A 22294-nucleotide genomic window follows, 5' to 3' on the forward strand; every position below is an offset into this window, starting at 1 on the left:
ATTTTTCATTATAAACGAGCGTAAATACACAAGGACTTTTATTTTGAAATATCTATGCTGACTACTTTAATCTGCTCATTTGCTTGGCATTAATGCGCAGTATTTATTGATTATAAACGGCTCTGAGACTGTAGAAAGTGCAACTCTGCGTTTTGACTTAAAACATGCAGCGTTTGCATTTAGTTTGACAAATCTCCACCTTTTGCATTTACATTTATTCAATTAGCAGCTTTTGTGCTTAATCTAAAAGTGATTAATCTAAAAAAAAAAAAAAATTCCATCCCCAAATTTAAGATCTCATTAAAGTATTGACTTAAAAATACTTGTATTATGCTATTTAAGATATTTAAGACTTTTAATGGCTTTAAATCTGATAAACCAGAATTTAAGACTTGGATACACTTCGTGCAAACAAAATACTTATTAAAATAAAAGAGAAAATCCTGTTTTTCTGTCCCCAAATTTAACTTAAAATGATAATTAACACTTTTGTTATGCCATTTAAAAAATGTTATGGCTGTAAATTTGACCAAACTGAATTTAAGGACTTGCAGGAACCCTGTTGTTTTCTCAAACTTTAAAAACTCTCTTTGTGGCCTTCAAATCAATGAGGGTCTCGCTAAGAAAACCAACAGGGCCATTAGTAGTGTGTGTGAGTGTGTGTGTGTGTGTGTGTGTGTGTGAGAGAGTTCAAGGTGATTTTCTGGCTTCTGTTTTGAAAAGCCGAGAAGAAATGCGTGGAATGTCCTTGTTAACGAGGTTAAACCAACAGTTCCCATGCTCCCTTCTCCCAAACCGGCTTATGAGTGGTTACGCAACAGTGGCATCTTAGTTTCTCTGTCTGGTGAAGTGCTCGAGGAAGTAGTAGTGTTAATTTCGTTAATGAAAACTGCTTGTTGACAACCCTTTTTTTTTGTTTACAAGACAACAGTGTCAGAGAATGTCTAATAATGGGAGAACTGCCGCTCCCAGTAAACTTCCGGCTTCTGAACTGGTTGCAGTTCCACTCTGGCTCCACATGAGGGCGCTCACGGGACGAGTGCAGAATGAATGGAGGTCTATGGAGCTATACCCCTCAAAATCCACTTTTCTCAGGATATAATTTTTTGTCTAGTAATTTGAATGTTGTATTCGAAAGGAGATGCAAAGAAATTACACATTGCTGGGTGTTAGATTTTTTAGAGTCACTTATTTGCTTTAAAAAGTCTTTTAAAATGTCAATGACGTCATACACATCGTACGCGCGGAGATACTGCTTTACGGCAGTAAATTTGTTCTGAATTAGATTCAGAACAAATTAGATTAGCTCTCCTGACATGTTCACTGATGCACAAACACACACAAACTTGCATGCATATTAAGGAATTATATTTTATTTAAGAACAATGTTTCAAAAGTTAATGCACTTTAAAAGCATGTCATTTCATTCTAATAAACTATGCAATGCTTGATTTGATTTATATTAGCATGTTGCGCTCACATGCGCCCTCTTGTGGGCATTGGAGACAATACAGCTCCTTTTTCCTCTAACATTAAAGGACAAGTTCGGTATTTTACACTTAAAGCCCTGTTTACAGATCGTATCTGATGAAATAGAACGGTTAAGATTAAAATTTGGACACATGCTGCTGTCGCGAGAATTTTAGGTTTATTTAGGACCTATTTTGCCAAACGTGTCACACCCGTGATTCTTCCGTTGAGAGCTTGAATAATAGACACTCAAGCGGCGGAGTAATACCGCACCTCACACAGCACATTCAATACAAGTCATGGAGTTGGACAAAAACTACGATAAAACCTGTTGGAATGCATCTTTTTCAGCGATTTTTTTGGGGACCGTATCAGTGAACACCCCTGACCACTCGGTGAGTTTCACGTCTTTGTAAACGAAAGTTTAATGTGTTTTAGGAAGGAATCTTCCAGTGCACATAGACAACCATTGTGGGGGTGAGGGGGGAAAGCGATATAAACCAAAAATTCTCGCGACAGCAGCATCTGTCTAAAGTTTAATCTTAACCGTTCTATTTCATCAGATACGATCTGTAAACAGGGCTTTAAGTGTAAAATACCGAACTTGTCCTTTAAGTATTGCCTTCAGAATTCAAATATAATTAGACTTTTGCTAATATTTAAAGAGGTCCTATAATGTCCTGTTCACAAGATGTAAAATAAGTCTCTGATGTCCCCAGAGTGTGTGTGTGTGTGTGTGTGTGTGTGTGTGTGAAGTTTTAGCTCAAAATACCCCACAGATATTTTTTTATATCATGTTAAAGTGTCACTTTTTGAGGCTGAGCAAAAACGCACTGTTTTGTATCTGTCCCTTTAAATGCAAATGAGCTGCTGCGCCCGGCACAGGGGGCGGAGCTTCAAGAGTCAGACAATGATGGAGAGACTCAAGAAGTGACAGCATGTAGAAGAACAGGACATTTCTGAATGGTTAGTTGATGAAGTTATGAAGCTGATGTGTAGTTATCTACTAGTCACTGATTAGCATATTCTGTCTTGATAATCTATAAACCGTGTTCCGGGGGCGGGGTTTATGTAAATTCTAGGGTTGGTGATGTCACTAACGGGAGGAAGCTCGTGTAGTTCCTACCAGCCGTTTGTTGTAGTTCTTAAAAAGTGATTTCTTTAAAAGCAAATATCTCCCTTTGCTCTGAACTTTGAGCGTTGTAACTTTGCAGATGTTGTTTATGATCAAACAGCAACATTACACACTAACTACAGTTAGAAAAGTGAAGTCATAATCAAACACCCCTTTAAGAAATAATTTAGCTCTTCCGCCATTTGGACAGCGCTAGTAAGCAGTCGCTGTAATGCGCTGGGTGACGGACAGCTCACCTGACAGGTTTGCACTCCGGGCCGGTGTCCTTGAAGCCCATCTCCTCCAGCTTGCAGCGTCTGTACAGCTCGTAGTGGCGCGTGTGTGTCTGTTCCCGCAGATCCTCCATGTTCACGCAGATCAACATCTCGCGCAGCTTCACGAAGTCGCAGTGGTTCTCGTTCTCCACTGGAAGACAAACGAGCAGGCGGTCACGAGTAGGGTGACCACTAGAGCATTGGTTCCCAACAGGGGGGTCGCGTCATATTTTTTAAAGTTTTGATCAATGAGCATTAAATAAAAGTCCTTAACCTTTTTCTGTTCAAAATTTACAAAATGTATATAATGAGTGAGTTGAATCCATTTTCCAATACGTTTTTTGTCTTATCCTGAGCCACTGGTACTCCTATAATAAGTAATATTGGGACTATTTTACACTGGTTCGGATGCGGAGTAGCCCAGGACCTGCGTGACTCGTCATAGACGTACACAGAGAGAAGTAGTTCCGGCTACAATGTTCTTCCGAAAGACGCATTATTCTGTTGATAAACGCAAGTTTATTATCACTCGCTATAGCGCCAAAAGCGCCACAAATAAAGCCTCACAAATAACATGGAAGTATTGAGGCCCCAGACATCAGTCATTTAGTGATAGCCTATATTCTTTCTTTTTTTTACCTACACACCAGTGTGAATATTTGTGTTATTGCATTTCAAATAGGGATAATTTATAGGCCACTCCTAGGCTTACGTTTTTAAATTACAAAGGGCCTACTGATGTTTTTGTTATTGTGTTTTCAATATGATAGGCTATTATTTGTGCATAAACATATCTGGTTATAGTAAACATACCGTTTGTTTGAAAACAACATATTTTGTCATCCTTGCTGCAAGCTTACAAGAGCGATAATGTCATTAAATGGGGGCCCTAAAATATTTTCTTGGGAAAAAGGGTCTCAGACAAAAAAAGGTTGGGAACCACTGCGCTAGAGGATGGATACCCGACCCGAGCCTGATGGGTACTGGGTTCGGACAGATATTTAGAAATTAGGTCCGGGTTCGGGTCGGGCTCGGTCACATGACATCAGCGCGATAAGGCATTTTAGATTTAAAACAGCTTATTATGTATAGCCAATGTGCCTGATGCTTTTACTTGATGCAAACATTCGTTTTTGTGATTAAAATACGTTTATAAAACGGTTAGTTCCAGTCCTTGATTCTGATTGGTCAATAGCTGTGTTTGATTCACGATAAAACACGGCTGTGACCGCTTCACCCAACGGCTCTATGTATCACTACACAACACCCCTAGCAACCGCTCTTAGCAACACAAACACATGTTTGATCTCATCGATATTGTTCACTGAAGCTATAGTAGAGTATTGTGAGAGATCGAGTAAGCGACTGTACCTGCATTTACAGTAGATATAGCATTTTCCTTCAGATCAGTCCTATATTCACAATAAAAACAATCAGTTTGAATGTCCGCTGCGATATCTTGTCATTTTAACAGTTAAGGGGTTTCCCCGAGCCCATATCATCTGTCAGTGTCTTCCTTCTCCGTGATCACAAGTTCGAGTCCTTTCAGTGTAAAAGTCTTCTCTGCTGACTGACTCACTCATAAACACAGTCTTTGCCGCCATCTATTGGTGAAATAATGTATATAACTTCTGTTGCTGTTTACGGTCAGGGACTATTTTTTCCAGCGGAAGGAAGGCTTTTAGTGATTTTACTTCATGAAAGTTGCATAGATACATATTTTTCGGCTTTAATAGTTGTATTGTGTGGTAACCGTTTTATAAAAGCAATAAGGTACGAGAGGCTGTGCTGTATCGTGAATAAGTCACGGCTGATTACTCCGCTTCGCGTCGTGCCTAACAACGCCCTTCAGCCGTGACTTATTCACGATACAGCACAGCCTCTCGTACCTTATTGCTTACGTAAAATATTACCATAACATTTGTCTTCCTGTGTGCGGAAACTTGTTTATGTAGCCGTGACAACGTGTTAGCGTGCGCTTATACCATGGTCTGGGTGAATACTCGATTCTGATTGGCTGCAGGGTGTCCATTAAAAAGTGATGTAGGACACCTAGTAAAGGAGTTAGATTTCGATTGTAAAACTAATAAAAATATAAACTAATGTTTTAAAAATGTGTTATTTGGCAAGTGAACATGGTATAAGCGGGTTAATGCCCTTCGAGGACTTCACGCCTTGCCGTCGTCCATTAATACCTGACAATGGACACCTCGTCGGGCATCAACCCTTACTTGTTGCTCCGTGTGCGCGGATGCGCTCATCATGTTGACATTTCCGAATGCCTTCCTACAGTTGCTTAATAAAAGCGGGCTTTCCACACACACACAAACGTACATGTGTCATTAGTATGAGAAAAAAATGGGATTTTAACTGTCGGTCTCGGACATAAATATCTTTATGCCTGTCGGGCTTGGACAGAAATATTCAGCCCGATCCGCATTCTAGTGACCACCATCAAACAAAACAAATGTGGGACGATTAAAAGTTTGTGTGGGACGTTACCGACACTAAAACATAACCTGAAACTGTTATATAATGTCTATCTAAATGTAATAAAAACATTTGTATTCTGGATCACAAACCCAGTCTGGAGTCGCACGGGTATATCTGTGGCAATAGCAACTATACATTGTATGGGTCAAAATGATCCATTTTTCTTTCATGCCAAAAATCATGAGGATATTAAGATCATGTTCCATGAAGATATTTAGTAAATTTCCTACCGTAAATATATAAAACATGTATTTTTGTGAGTGAATGCAGCACAATCGTGAACATAAATGCACAACTTTAAAGGAGATTTTCTCAATGTTTACATTTTTTTGCTCCTCAGATTCCAGATTTTCAATAGTTGTGTCTCGACCAAATATTCTAATTATATATATATATATAAATAATATTCTATCCTAACAAACCATACATCAATGGAAAGCTTATTTATTCAGCTTTCATGATATATAAATCTCAATTTCAAAAAATGTACCCATGGTTTTGTGGTCCAGGGTCACATATTAAACCAAAAACTTAAAAAAAAATTTTTTTTTAGAAAGGATGTGAATTAAAACCACCACAGCAAGCAACAAGTTGATTAATTCTGTTAAATAAAATTAATGTTTTCTGACAGTGAACACAGGGAACGAATCACCGCTCCACATTTTGATTGACAGCCGTCACAACCTACTAGTGACCGTCCTTTCTTTTCAACCATTGGATAGGATTTAAAATCAAACCAAAGGCTCACCCTGCACGACTCCCCAGGGATACTGCCTCGCCTTGACCATTTTGTTCCCGATGCTCACCTCCTCCGTACTGCCAACAACAGCAAACGGAAGATGACCCTGGAGGAGCAAACACAACACTGACAAACTCAAAACAAGGACACTTACAAAACACACGATCCTTCAGTTTTGACGGGTCATGAAACGCTTAAAGTCCGCGTGAACCGGAAGTTGCAAACGACTTTTCTCAAGTGTTGTGACGCATTTCCGAGTGAAAGGGAATATTGAACAGCGGGTTTTACTTCAGCGCTCCTCCTCTCCATCTCTCGCCCACAGCAGAGTAACGGTTTGAGGGAGTGGTTAAGCGATTAAGCAACCCAAGCCGTCAAGCCTATGTCATCAGAAAGAACCATTCCAGACCCGGAAGTAACTTTTCAGACTTTGATTTTAACTAGCAGATATCACCATGAAACTTTCCCAGTTGATTATCTACATTAAGATGAGAAAAAAATGCATTATTTACAAGTTTTCTGCAATTTAATGTTTAAATATGCAAATTGAGCAATATCTAAGTAAATATGTACTAATTTGCATATATTTTTTAAAAAGAAATCTGAGTATTGGATAAAGCCAGGTTCAAAATAATTTTTTTCATTGTGTTCACATATTAGATGGGAAAAAAATTAGAGAGGGATTTATGGATATCTACTTTTGTTATCCTGTAAATCAGAATATACTGTCAATAGCCTTAAAAAAAAGATTTTTGCCATGTTTTTTTGGAATAAAATGTTATATAAATCAGGCTAGGAATAATATATTTACAAATCCCTCTTTAAATGTCTTCATAATATAACTAGGCACAAGACTGGAAGGTTTGGTGTGTATCGGTGCGACTGAAGAGGAGATTTCGGACTTGGAGAATGAGAGAAAAGTCATTTCGAGAAAACGGGCTTTGAAGATTTATCATCAGCCAATGAGATTGCGCATTCAGCCCTTTTACTTTCACGATTGGCTGCTGATAAAAAGGAAATTACCATATTTGGATGCGACAGCATTGTACAGGAGAGAGAGCTTTCTAATGGTGTGTGTGATGACGGTGCAGACAGAGATTTTATTGAAGACAAACAGCCCACGTGTTGAACACAATGAAAAAATATTTTTTAACCTGGCTTTATCCAATACTCAGATTTTTTTTATATATGCAAATTAGCGCATATTTACTTAGATATTGCCTAATTTACATATTTAAACATTCAATTACAGAAAACTTGTAATACATTTTTCCCTCATCTTAATGTAGATCAACTGGGAAAGTTTCATGGTGATATCTGCTAGTTAACATTTTACCCTATTCACCTGTAGTGTCTCGCCTTAAAGAGAATGTAGTATTGTATGATGCTTCTGAAATAAAAGTCAGAAAGATGTGAGGATTTGTTTTTGTAAATATGACTCATCTTACACATCATGTACAGTCTCTGTATAAGTGTATTGATTTAACTTTTCCCCGTGGTCTAGAGTAAAAAAAAAAAAACGCAATATTGAATCGCAATACTTGTAGAATCGCAATATAGCAATACATATCGTATCGGCACACAAGTATCGTGATAGTTTCGATCGGGAGAAAGGTGCATCATCCCAGCCCTAATATGCATGCAAATATTTCTTAAATATGTATGTATTTGAATGTGAACTCACGTTCATGGCTGTGTTGATCTTCGCCACCGTCTCGTCGTCGATCGGGAACTGGTAGATCTGCACGCCGTTGCTGACCAGCTCGCTCATGATCTTGATCTTGAACTTGTGCAGCTCGCTCTTGGAGATGGTGTCGGCTTTAGCGATGACGGGAATGATGTTGACCTGAGGAACAGAACAGACTGAACTAAACACAGAGAAAACACAGGTCCGGTTTCAGACGTTCCTTACTGAGAACAAAGTCTCCATTCAAATGAAGCCCAACCTTAATTACAACTCTATTATTATATATCGCATTTACATTTACTAGCGGTGTCACAATATATCGCAATATAAAAATACAACAATATGTATCGTGGATAGTTCACCAAAAATAAAAATTACTGTGTTTTTTTGTTTTGTTTGTTTTAGTGTCAGTACTTCATTAAACTACTATATATAATGTTGAATTTAATGTATAATAATGCAATGGGGTAATATTTGTGTGTCCTGATAATGCCAAATGTCTGATGTTACCAGTAAAAAGTGGAATACATTATTATAAATATATCTAGACCGAGTGCAAGAATATTCGTCTAAAATAATCCTGTATTTTCAGCTTCAGAATCATGAATATTGTTATTCTGGAGTCTCTATTGTCCTGTGCTTTGGGTTTCCAGCACCAAGTCCAAGACTGTTCATTTACACACACAATGTAAACCCAAATTTAGCATTTTATATCATATCGTCGCAATAATATTATATCGTGAGGACAGTATCGTGATATGTATCAAATCGTGACATGAGGGAATCGTTACACCGCTAACATTTACATGTATTAATTTAGCAGACGCTTTAATCCAAAGCTACTTACAAATGAGAACAATAGAAGCAGTGACACTAACAATAGACAACAAGTGCTGTGACCCTTCCCGGTTTAAGTGACTGAATCTTTAAACTAGGGCTGCAACAACGAATCGATAAAAATCGATTATCAAAATAGTTGGCAACGAATTTCATTATCGATTAGTTGTGTCGCGCGACGCGGAGATGTTTAAAAAAAATTAAACAATTTTTTTAAGTTGAGCGCAGAGCTATGAGGCGCCGGACTGGACAAAAGCGAAGCGAACTCCGCGAGCGACACTGCGCTTGAGACACGTGTGTTTGCGCGCGAGTGTGTCTGCGCACGAGAGAGACCGAGTGTGTCCGAGCAGCACTGCATTTTTCATTCTTTACTCGAAGTCTAAATGACTCAGAGAAACTTCACTATACGCTCGGAAAGGATGAGCTGCAAAATACACACCATACGAGGTGGTCAATCCATTGTATTTTTTTGTGAGTGTGTGCGTCTGTGAGTGTGAGAATTTGTGCGTCTGTGAGTGTAGTGTGGAGTAGAGTGCGGATCGGGCCGAATTTTTCAGTCCGAGCCCGGCCCGCGTCCGACAGAGCAGTAACCGAACCCGACCCGAGCCCGACAGGCATAAAGATATATGTTCGAGCCCGACCCGAGACCGGCAGTTAAAATCCCATTTTTTTTCTCATACTAATGACAATTGTACGTTTGTTTGTGTGGAAAGCCCGCTTTTATTAAGCAACTGTAGGAAGGCAATCGGAAATGTCAACAGGACAAGCGCATCAGCGCGCGGAGCAACAAGCGCTCTTACACAGGCGCGCACATTATGCACGCGTTTCGTTGTCATGGCTACATAAACAAATGTCCGCACGCAGGAAGACGGATGTTATGGTAATATTTTACATGTATTTTTATCACAAAAACGAACGTTTGCATCAAGTGAAAGCATCAGGCACATCGGCTACCTACATAATAAGCTGTTTTAAATTTAAAATGTTCAATGCCTTATCGCGCTGATGTGACCGAGCCCGACCCGAACCCGAACATCATTTCTAAATATCTGTCCGAACCCGGCCCGGCCCGTCGGGCTCGGGTCGGGTATCCATCCTCTAGTGTGGAGAACAAGTTCTGACGTTTAAACAAATCCTGTTAAGTTTTCTGATTTGTATTTTTCTTTGTATTTTAAAAATTATTTATTGTTCTGACAGCTCAGGTCCCTTAAACAAAAATATACATATTTTTGTGCACTTTATTTAAAAAAAAAAGTCCTATATATTTGGCAGATGTAAAGCATACATGTGTATGTTTTTTTGTGTTAGTCAATTTAAAAAAAAAATATTACTTTAACAGCTCAGGGATGTTCAAGGAGCTGAGCCTGTTTGTGCACTTTCTGAAGATTTTTTTGCACTGTGAATTTGCACTGTCAGTTCTGTTTTTGAATAAAGGGTTGGAAATGAATGCTTTTTTATTTTTATCCGATTAATCGAAAAGATAAATCGACAGATGAATCGATTATTAAAATAATCGTTAGTTGCAGCCCTACTGTAAACATCAAATCTGTGCTGCTGCTTCATCACTGAATTCGAGGATTTAAAAACGGCATACACAAGTTTAAAAAGGGTGGTTGATTTATTTCTAACTGTAGTTAATGTGTAATGTTGCTGTTTGATCATAAACAACATCTGCAAAGTTACAACGCTCAAAGTTCAGAGCAAAGGGAGATATTTGCTTTTACAGAAATCGTTTTTTAAGGACTACAACAAACGGCTGGTAGGAACTACACGGGCTTCGGTCTAACCTTACTGTCCAGCTTCTTCATGGTGACCAGATCCAAGGACTTGAGCGAGTGTCCAGAGGGAGCGATGAAATACAGGCAGGCGTGGATCCTGGAGTCGTGGTAGTTGTGAAGAGAGCGCTTGATCTTCAGCTCCTCTTGCAAGTACGACTCGAACTGTGTGTCAATGTAATCCACTATGTGCTGGTAACTGGAAGAGAGGCAGACCTTCAATATATGCACACATTTCAAATAGCCAGCAGCAATAAACATAAAAAAACAACATGATTATCAGTTCATCCAGAATTGTGCAGCTCTAACATGCTTATTAAATGTTATTATGACTTATACTACAGGGCCGTTGAATGCTTGAATCTGATTGGTTGACGAACGTTCTACGGTGTGCAATTATTTTCAGGGAACCGCACGGCTAAAGTAGTTCCGGCAGGTCTTGACCGCATCACAGTTCCATATCACTGCGCGTAGTTAATGTAATAACGGAAAATAGGATCCAATTCATAACAAGAAAAACTGCAGCCCCATGCGCTCGATCTGCGCTGTTCAGTGTCTAACTTCACAATCAATGGAAACGTGCAGTTTAATTTTAATAAATAAAGTATACAGTCCTATACATAATCAATAGAAAATTGAACTGAATATTTAAATAAATTGATAGTCCTGCTGCACGGGGTTTTCGTAATTATTGAAGATAATATAACAAATAAATAATTATTGATAGGACTATACTTGTTAAACGGGCTTTGTGTTTCATTTATTAGGCTAGTCTACTGTCACTAATAGAAAAAAAGAATGAACAAATTAATTAAAACGAATTGAATTAATAAATAATAATATTGACGCACATGCTTCTCTCTCTCTCTCTCTCTCTCTCTCTCTCTCTCTCTCTCTCTCATAACTGCATTAATAACTGCATAAAGCCGGGGACACACTTACTGTAAGGCCGGTTATGAATGTAATTTGATACTTATGACTGATCATGTGCATGCGTGTTCAGCGCGTTCAGTCTGTGTTCACAGCGGTGTTTAAAACCTCCGCTAACTCTAAAATGACGTTTTGGAATTAGCAGCGGAGCATGGGTTTAGATGCGCAAGGAATTAGTCCTACATACAAGAGCGTTTTAATGACAAAAATTTTACAAACATCTTGAAATTCATCATCTGAACAATATTTCGAGGTGTGGTAACTGTAGTATAAGCGGAATAATTGACTCCAGGCCGTTGAATTATAGAAAAATAATGCACACCCGAGGAGTAACTCCGCTTCGCGTCGTGACCGCATTACCACCTCGGGTGTGCATTATTTTTCTATAATTCAACGGCCTGTCGTCAATTATTCCTTACTTGACCGGGACTGACCTCTCCTGCTTGTTCATCTGATCTCCAAAGCCGACAGTATTAACCACAGTGAGCTTCAGACGGACATTACTCTCCTGAAGATCGTACGTCTGCGCGCGCAACTTCACCTTCGGTTCAAAATGAGAAGACTCGAAATTCTCAAAATTGGTGTTGAAAAGCGTGTCCATCAATGTTGATTTGCCAATCCCAGTTTCGCCTGTGAAAGAGAAAGATTTACGATATAAAAATGCTACTGCTTTCAGAAGTGTTTACTGTGTGCACTCATATTCACGAGTCGACACAGAACTTGTTCAGGCTGGACGTGAATGCTTGACGTCACAGCAATCTCGAAGCTTGTTTCTGCCACGGAATAAAGTAAAAAAGGTAATAGCGACTTTTTCATAGTACTGCGAAACAAACTCATAATTCTGACTTTTGTCCTCGCAATTGCGAATTTATTTCCTTCCGATTCTGACTTTTTTCTCGCAATTACGAGTTTATATCCCACAATTCTGACTTTTTTCTTGCAATTACGAGTTTATATCCCACAATTCTGACTTTTTTCTTGCAATTCTGAGTTTATTTCCCACAATTACGAGTTTATATCCCACAATTCTGACTTTTTTCTCACAATTACGAGTTAATATCCCACAATTCTGACTTTTTTCTTGCAATTACGAGTTTATATCCCACAATTCTGACTTTTTTCTTGCAATTACGAGTTTATATCCCACAATTCAGACTTTTTTCTCACAATTACGAGTTTATATCCCACAATTCTGACTTTTTTCTCGCAATTACGAGTTTATTTCCCACAATTACGAGTTTATATCCCACAATTCTGACTTTTTTCTTGCAATTACGAGTTTATTTCCCACAATTCAGACTTTTTTCTCACAATTACGAGTTTATATCCCACAATTCTGACTTTTTTCTCACAATTACGAGTTTATATCCCACAATTCAGACTTTTTTCTCACAATTACGAGTTTATATCCCACAATTCAGACTTTTTACGAGTTTATATCCCACAATTCTGACTTTTTTCTCGCAATTCTGAGTTTATTTCCCACAATTACGAGTTTATATCCCACAATTACGAGTTTATTTCCCACAATTACGAGTTTATATCCGACAATTCTGACTTTTTTCTCACAATTACGAGTTTATATCCCACAATTCAGACTTTTTACGAGTTTATATCCCACAATTCTGACTTTTTTCTCGCAATTCTGAGTTTATTTCCCACAATTACGAGTTTATATCCCACAATTCTGACTTTTTTTTCACAATTACAAGTTTATATCCCACAATTCTGACTTTTTTCTCACAATTACGAGTTTATATCCCACAATTCTGACTTTTTTCTTGCAATTACGAGTTTATTGTCACGACACGCACACGAGAAGGTGAAATCCAAGTGCAGTAATTCTTTAGGGTAATCCGTACTCACAAAACCAGTCCAGGCAAGGGTCAAAAACCATATAAGCACTCCAAAAACAAGAAACAAACACTAAAACAAACCAAGACAGATTCTGGGAAGCGGGTGACATGAAACAAGGATTCCAGAACAAGTGATTAAACAGACAGGGTATAAATAGACAGACAGTAACAAGGTGAGTGGGAACAGCTGAGTGTGATAATGAATAATGAGTCCGACAAGGGTGATGGGGATTGTAGTCCAATAGTGACTGACACCTGTGGGGGAAGAGGACCTCTAGTGGCTACCCAGGGGACATCACCCAGACATTGTGACATAACCTCCCCTCTACGGAGCGGCTACCAGACGCTCCAAGACCCACAAAAAACAAACAAAACAAGAGTCCAGGAGGGAGGTGGAAAGGAGGATCAGGGGGAGGGATGGGGGGCCAGGTCCATGGAAGGGAACAGAAACAGGAGTTGACGGCTTAACTGACAGCCAGGGCAAAACAGACGACTCATCGGGCGGCCAAGGCGGAGACGACCGTCCATCGGGCGGCCAGGGTGAAGCAGGCGACCCCTCGGGCGACCAGGGTGGAGACGACCCCTCGGGCGGCCACGGCGGAGACGACCACTCAAGCGGCCATGGCGGAGACCTTCCCTCAGGTGGCCAGGGCGGATCCGGCTGTGTAGGCGGCCGGGACGGGGAAGGTCCTTCGGGCGGCCATGGTGGAGACGACCAGGGCGAAGACGACCACGGCACAGGAACAGAACCCGGCTCAGGAACTGGAACAGACACCACCGGCTCAGGAACTGGAACAGACACCACCGGCTCAGGAACTGGAACAGACACCACCGGCTCAGGAACTGGAACAGACACCACCGGCTCAGGAACTGGAACTGCAACAGACACCACCGGCTCAGGAACTGGAACAGACACCACCGGCTCAGGAACTGGAACAGACACCACCGGCTCAGGAACTGGAACAGACACCACCGGCTCAGGAACTGGAACAGACACCACCGGCTCAGGAACTGGAACAGACACCACCGGCTCAGGAACTGGAACAGACACCACCGGCTCAGGAACTGCAACAGACACCACCGGCTCAGGAACTGCAACAGACACCACCGGCTCAGGAACTGGAACAGACACCACCGGCTCAGGAACTGGAACAGACACCACCGGCTCAGGAACTGGAACAGACACCACCGGCTCAGGAACTGCAACAGACACCACCGGCTCAGGAACTGCAACAGACACCACCGGCTCAGGAACTGGAACAGACACCACCGGCTCAGGAACTGGAACAGACACCACCGGCTCAGGAACTGCAACAGACACCACCGGCTCAGGAACTGGAACAGACACCACCGGCTCAGGAACTGCAACAGACACCACCGGCTCAGGAACTGGAACAGACACCACCGGCTCAGGAACTGGAACAGACACCACCGGCTCAGGAACTGGAACAGACACCACCGGCTCAGGAACTGGAACAGACACCACCGGCTCAGGAACTGCAACAGACACCACCGGCTCAGGAACTGGAACAGACACCACCGGCTCAGGAACTGGAACAGACACCACCGGCTCAGGAACTGGAACAGACACCACCGGCTCAGGAACTGCAACAGACACCACCGGCTCAGGAACTGGAACAGACACCACCGGCTCAGGAACTGGAACAGACACCACCGGCTCAGGAACTGCAACAGACACCACCGGCTCAGGAACTGGAACAGACACCACCGGCTCAGGAACTGGAACAGACACCACCGGCTCAGGAACTGGAACAGACACCACCGGCTCAGGAACTGGAACAGACACCACCGGCTCAGGAACTGGAACAGACACCACCGGCTCAGGAACTGCAACAGACACCACCGGCTCAGGAACTGGAACAGACACCACCGGCTCAGGAACTGGAACAGACGTGACGTGAAGCTCAGGCTCGGCAGACGTGACGTGAAGCTCAGGCTCGGCAGACGTGACGTGAAGCTCAGGCTCGGCAGACGTGACGTGAAGCTCAGGCTCGGCAGACGTGACGTGAAGCTCAGGCTCGGCAGACGTGACGTGAAGCTCAGGCTCGGCAGACGTGACGTGAAGCTCAGGCTCGGCAGACGTGACGTGAAGCTCAGGCTCGGCAGACGTGACGTGAAGCTCAGGCTCGGCAGACGTGACGTGAAGCTCAGGCTCGGCAGACGTGACGTGAAGCTCAGGCTCGGCAGACGTGACGTGAAGCTCAGGCTCGGCAGACGTGACCTGAACAGTTTCTGGACCGGCCGACGTCCTGTGCCTCCTCCACGCATGCAGTACCACCACTGCGTAAAAGAGGAACACCGCCCTCTTGGCTGTGGTTGGACTGATGGTGGGCAGTTCCGAGACGACAGAGGGCTGCACGGGAATGACCTCCGGGACGACAGCGGGCTGCACGGGCACAACCTCCGGGACGACAGCGGGCTGCACGGGGACGACCTCCAGAAAGGCAGCGGGCTGCACGGACATGGCCTCCGGGACGACAGCAGGCTGCTCGGGGACGGCCTCCGGGACGACAGGCCTCTTGGCCGGAGACATCGGCGTAGAGTCAGCCATCTTGTCTGGGGACGTAGGCCCAACTGATATACTCCACTTGCTGCGGACATTAAGGTATTGGACAAATCTTTCAAAGTCCAGGATTTCCAGTCCCCTCATCTCCCAGGCTGGCAAGGGATCATCAAGGCAATGATTAAAGATGTCTTTAATTGCTGCGTCATTATATGCCAACCCACTGGACAGAGTGCAAAAAATTACGCTCAATTCCTCGACCGTCCGACCCTGCTGGCGTAGAGAGAATAATTCCCCTCTTCTCTCCCTCTCCTTCCAGGTGTAAGGACGAGTGGTACGAATACCTGTGCTGCTGGATTTCTTCATATTGCTGGAATCCTTCTGTCACGACACGCACACGAGAAGGTGAAATCCAAGTGCAGTAATTCTTTAGGGTAATCCGTACTCACAAAACCAGTCCAGGCAAGGGTCAAAAACCATATAAGCACTCCAAAAACAAGAAACAAACACTAAAACAAACCAAGACAGATTCTGGGAAGCGGGTGACATGAAACAAGGATTCCAGAACAAGTGATTAAACAGACAGGGTATAAATAGACAGACAGTAACAAGGTGAGTGGGAACAGCTGAGTGTGATAATGAATAATGAGTCCGACAAGGGTGATGGGGATTGTAGTCCAATAGTGACTGACACCTGTGGGGGAAGAGGACCTCTAGTGGCTACCCAGGGGACATCACCCAGACATTGTGACATTTATATCCCACAATTCTGACTTTTTTCTCACAATTACGAGTTTATATCCCACAATTAAGACTTTTTTCTTGCAATTACGAGTTTATTTCCCACAATTCAGACTTTTTTCTCACAATTACGAGTTTATATCCCACAATTCTGACTTTTTTCTTGCAATTACGAGTTTATTTCCCACAATTCAGACTTTTTTCTCACAATTACGAGTTTATATCCCACAATTCAGACTTTTTACGAGTTTATATCCCACAATTCGGACTTTTTACGAGTTTATATCCCAAAAAATTTTCGTGAAATTCTGAGTTTATATCCCACGATTCTAACTTTTTCTCCAAATTGCGAATTTATTTCCCAAAATTCTGACCATTCCCTCAGAATTGTGATATAAACTCATATATCTGACTTTTTTTCATGCAAAGACTTGTAGGACATAATCAGGATTGCTAGAAAAATCTCAGAATTGTGAGTTTAGGTCACAAATCTGAGTAAAAAAGCCAGAATTGTGAGTTTATATCCCACAATTATTAAAAAATGATTTATATAAACTCGCAATAAAGTCAGAATTGTGGGATATAAACTCGCAATTAGGAGAAAAATAGCCAGAATTAGTGGCAGAAACAAGCAATCACTGACTTTTCAATGCATTTTTGGCAGCCACATCTGTCAATCAATTCAAACTACCATAATGCACATCTCTAGAAGATTCCTGCCATGTCTCTTACCAATGCAGAGGATGTTGAAGCAGAATCCCTGACTCGTGGACTTGTTCACCAGCTGATCCGGCAGACTGTCAAAGCCAACATGTCCTGATAGAGCCAGCGGACGGGCGTTCTTGTCCTGGAAGAAACGAGTGAGTGAGTGAGAAAGCCTCGCCGTGACACTGACCGCTGCTAAACCCACAGAGCGCTACAAGCTACTGTTCAAATCATTCTCTCAAACATGTCTTCATCAGATTGACTCCAGTTAATATATGTCATAATAACTCATACTTAACACAGTTTCACAACTTTCAATTTTAAAAGATTCTCAATGTGGTCTCAGACTTCTAGATCTGCTGAATATTCTATACATATATTAGGGCTGTAAACGATTAATCGCGATTAATTGAATCCAAAATAAAAGTTTGTGTTTACATAATATATGTGTGTGTACGGTGTATAATTATTTTGTATATATAAATAAACACACATGCATGTATATATTTAAGAAATAATTGCATTTATACTGCATATAAATTTTGATATGATTTTTATTATATATAATTAGAACTATTTTATATATAAATAACACATTTTTCTTAAATATATACATGCGTGTGTGTGTATTTCTATTTATATAAATACAAAATAACTATACACAGTACACGCACATATATTATGTAAACAAACTTTTATTTTGGATTAATCGTTTACAGCCCTAATATATACATACACACACACACACATATATATATATATATATTCTATACATGTATATAACTATGTATATATACAAATATGTATAGCAATAATTGCTTTTAAGGATGCACCGATATTAACATTTTGGCCAATAGTACCGATAATTTCAATATATATTTGAAAGCCGATAACCAGTATATTGGACGATAAATCTACATCCAAATTTGTATATATTTTTTGAGAGCCTGATTATAAAAACACAAGTCTCATCATGCAGACAATTATATTGATGGTCTTATTATAATTGTGTGAGCCGATATGACAGAGCGCTGCACTTTATCTGTATTTTACTTAAAAGAGATTCCAATCATATTTCAAACAATTCAAAACCATCATGTTGAACAGTGCGAATCTGACGTGTCTGAGATGAAGGATCGGCTTTAATATATCAGCCAAATGTTCGTATCGGGCCGATAACCATAACATTAAAAATGAACATATAGGGCTAGGCTATGGTGGCCAATGTATCGTGCATCCCTAATTGCTTTAACAGAAAACGTCACATATTCCTAACTTCACAGACTTGTATACTTCTAACAAATAAAAATAAAAAAACATCAAATTAAATATTATCAAATGTTTCCAACACTGATAATTAATGAGTATAAAATTAGCATATTATACTGATATCTGAAGGATCATGTGACACTGAAGACTGGAGTAATGATGCTGAAAATTCAGCTTTGCATCACGGAAATAAATTATATTTTAAAGTACATTAAAATAGAAAACCATTATTTTACATTTTAATCATATTTCTCAGTATTACTGTTTTTTCCCCCTGATTTTTGATCAAATAAATGCAGCCTTGATGAGCATAAGAGACTTTTTTCAAAATTCACATTAAAAATACTAGTAATGTTTACAAACTTTTGAAAGGTACTGTATTTACATTTAGATTACTTATATTTAGATTCATAAATCAGATGCATGTACTCAAATAGATAAATCTAACTATTCAAATCGATTATTTGCATGTTTGTATTTTGATTAATGATTGATAAATATATTTAGGTTCCTCATTCAGATTCATAAATCAGACACATGCATTCAAATTGATAAACCAGATAACTCTATTAAAATCGATTATTTAATTTGGATATTTGTATTTTGATTGATTGATAAATATATTTAGGTTCCTCCTCATTCAGATTCATAAATCAGATATATGCATTCAAATTGATAAACCAGATAACTCTATTCAAATCGATTCTTTGCATGTTAGTATTTTGATTGATGAATATATTTGAGCCCCTCTTTCAGATTCATAAATCAGATACATGTATTTAAATGAATAAATCAGATAACTCTATTCAAATCGATTTATCGGATGTTTGTATTCATGTTGTTGTTTGTATAAAAGAGGAGCGCGCGCGCCAGTGAGTGAAATAGTTGAGCGCAGGTCCAGACACTCCCAAGCGCGCTCACGCCAACTCACTCCCACTGTCACAAACTTCACACAGTCATAGACACGAGAAAAGAGTCAGAACCTGGAATATGTTGATCTCAAACGTACCATCTGTCGAACCACATCAGAGGATGCCATTTGCGCGCAGGAAAATTGCAAATATTTGGTGAAATCTCGGTTCTCTTTCGGGTGAAAGTCAAAAGTTCCTGTGACCCGCCTCGTCCAAATAATTCCAGCTGACACACCACTGGGAACATCTGCGCTACCATTTCGCAGGTTTTGAGAGGGTTTGTCTGAATTTTAGTCGACAGAGTATCACCACTTCACATGCCAAATATGTTAGCGAGCACTTTCATTCACATTTTTTACATTTTTAACCCAAATTAAAGCTACAACGCATGGTCGACTTCACTAAATATTACCTCTAATGTTCAGAACATTCCCAACCCCCCTTGTCCCAGCAAAGTGGTACGTTCCAAGCACGGACTCGCCCTGAGCGCTGTAGAGATGTAACTGGAATCCATTTTGGCTCAATTAGAAGCCGCCCGCAACGTTAACGCCGAGCGCGTTTGAGCCAGAATGAAGGTTACTGTACTCCAGTTTCACATTAGTGATTATATTCTCCCAAGAGGAGTTGCTAGGATGCAATCATCATTATAAGCTCTACCGACCCCTATCTGACGCACCGCGTACAGTACTCAATCTCATCTACAACCTACTTTTAATACAAGACGCCCAGACAAACGATTTATCGATGTCCGATGACGTTAATTTATTCATTCGCATGTATAAATATAAAACATGATATAATAATGGCGACGGAGTGCACGCAAGAATCCGTTCTGGACTTTCTATTGGAAAACGAGGGGCGCGTGAAAAACAAGGACTTGATAGCGCATTTCAAAGTCTTCCTAAGCAGTGAAAAAACGAAGCGAGCCGTGTTAAAAGAGAGATTTAAGCGTTTTGTGGACAATATCGCGTACGTGAAGCAGGAAAACGGGGAGAAAGTGGTGTGTTTGAAGAAGAAGTACAGATACGCGGAGATAGGGAGCGGGCGCGCGCAGGATGAGAAGCCCGATGATGTGGATGATGATGACGAAGACGTCAATAAAGGATTCGATGCTTTGCATTTGGGAGAGAACGGCAATGTTAAGGCAGAAAAACATGATCTGAATATAAAATCTGAGGTGCACGCAGGCGCTGTGACTGTGAGAGATGCTGAATGTGAGGAGGTGTGTGTGTCAGACATCGCACTGATCGAGAAAGACAGTTCTTTAGTTTCTCACTGTGATCTCTCAGAGGGATCAAATGATAACGATAGCAAATCAAGCGTTCCAGAGCTTTCCAATGCTCAGCCAACCGGACAGCCGGAATCTAGGGCAGGAGAACTGGAGTTGGAGGCTCCAGTTGGCAAAGCTTGCGTTACATCACCATCATCATCATCCTCATCCTCATCACAGGTCATCACTATTCGCCGGAGAACATCGAGGGGATCTCAGCGCAGTTTGCTGGGCTCTTCTGAGGATGGTGCACAGTCACATGATGGACAGTCTGAGGAGGCCAGCACCCCGAAAGGCAGCCGCAAGAACTTCATAGAGCTCATGATGAGCAGTTCTCCACAGGTCAGACTCACTGCTGCAAATATAATGCATGCATATAATAATAATACAAATGCACATAATGCATATGCACGTAATATATAATGCAAATGCACATGCATCATATATAATGTAAATCTACATAATTAATATAATTATGTATATGCATAATGTATAATGCAAATGCACATATTATAATACATATGATACGAATGCACATAAAGCATATTAATATAGAATCCAAATGCACGTACTGTAATGCATAATGCAAATCATGCATATAATATATGATGCAAAGCACATAATGCATATAATATATGATGCAAAGCACATAGGCCTAATGCATATAATATATGATGCAACTAATAATGCATATAATAAATAATGCAAATGCACGTATAATGCATATAATATATAATATGAATGCACATAAAGCTTATAATATATAATACAAATGCACGTACTGTAATGCATAATACAAATGCTAATAATGCATATAATAGATAATGCAAATGCTAATAATGCATATAATAGATCATGCAAATGCACTTACTGTGTAATGCATAATGCAAATGCTAATCATGCATATAATATATGATGCAACTAATAATGCATATAATAAATAATGCAAATGCATGTATAATGCATATAATACAGTATATAATACGAATGCACGTAAAGCATATAATATATGATGCAACTAATAATGCATATAATATATAATCCAAATGCATGCACTGTAATGCATAATGCAAATGCTAATAATGCATATAATAGATCATGCAAATGCACGTACTGTAATGCATATAATATATAATACAAATGGACGTACTGTAATGCATACTGAAAATGCTAATAATGCATATAATAGATAATGCAAATGCTAATAATGCATATAATAGATCATGCAAATGCACGTACTGTAATGCATATAATATATAATACAAATGGACATACTGTAATGCATACTGAAAATGCTAATAATGCATATAATAGATCATGCAAATGCTTATAATGCACATAATAATTCATGCAAATGCACGTACTGTAATGCATATAATATATAACACAAATTCATGTACTGTAATGCATAATGCAAATGCACATAATGCATATAATATATGATGCAAATGCACATAATGCATATAATATATGATGAAAATGCACATAATGCATATAATATATGATGAAAATGCACATAATGCATATAATATATGATGAAAATGCACATAATGCATATAATATATGATGCAAAAGCACATAATGCATATAATATATGATGAAAATGCACATAATGCATATAATATATGATGAAAATGCACATAATGCATATAATATATGATGCAAAAGCACATAATGCATATAATATATGATGCAAATGCA

General features: G+C 40.0%; 2 protein-coding genes across 2 annotated transcripts in view; one reads left to right on the top strand and one right to left on the bottom strand.

The window, feature by feature from the left end:
- Nucleotides 1-19765, bottom strand: part of septin10 (septin 10) — a 28708-nt gene extending 8943 nt beyond the window's left edge. Inside the window, exons 1-7 of the mRNA XM_079619679.1 lie at nt 19422-19765; nt 17171-17285; nt 11752-11947; nt 10400-10586; nt 7773-7934; nt 6101-6197; nt 2842-3010 (exon numbers count right to left, since the gene is read on the bottom strand). Of these exons, the coding sequence (XP_079475805.1) occupies nt 2842-3010; nt 6101-6197; nt 7773-7934; nt 10400-10586; nt 11752-11947; nt 17171-17285; nt 19422-19451 (956 nt within the window). The 5' untranslated portion in view covers nt 19452-19765. The remainder of the gene's footprint in view (nt 1-2841; nt 3011-6100; nt 6198-7772; nt 7935-10399; nt 10587-11751; nt 11948-17170; nt 17286-19421) is intronic.
- A 196-nt stretch (nt 19766-19961) lies between these two features.
- The window catches only part of akap17a (A kinase (PRKA) anchor protein 17A), a 31071-nt gene continuing 28738 nt past the window's right edge, over nt 19962-22294 (top strand). Inside the window, exon 1 of the mRNA XM_079619674.1 lies at nt 19962-20935. Within this exon, the coding sequence (XP_079475800.1) occupies nt 20075-20935 (861 nt within the window). The 5' untranslated portion in view covers nt 19962-20074. The remainder of the gene's footprint in view (nt 20936-22294) is intronic.

This window comes from Phoxinus phoxinus, assembly GCF_949152265.1.
Source record: "Phoxinus phoxinus genome assembly, chromosome: 7".
NCBI lineage: Eukaryota > Metazoa > Chordata > Actinopteri > Cypriniformes > Leuciscidae > Phoxinus > Phoxinus phoxinus.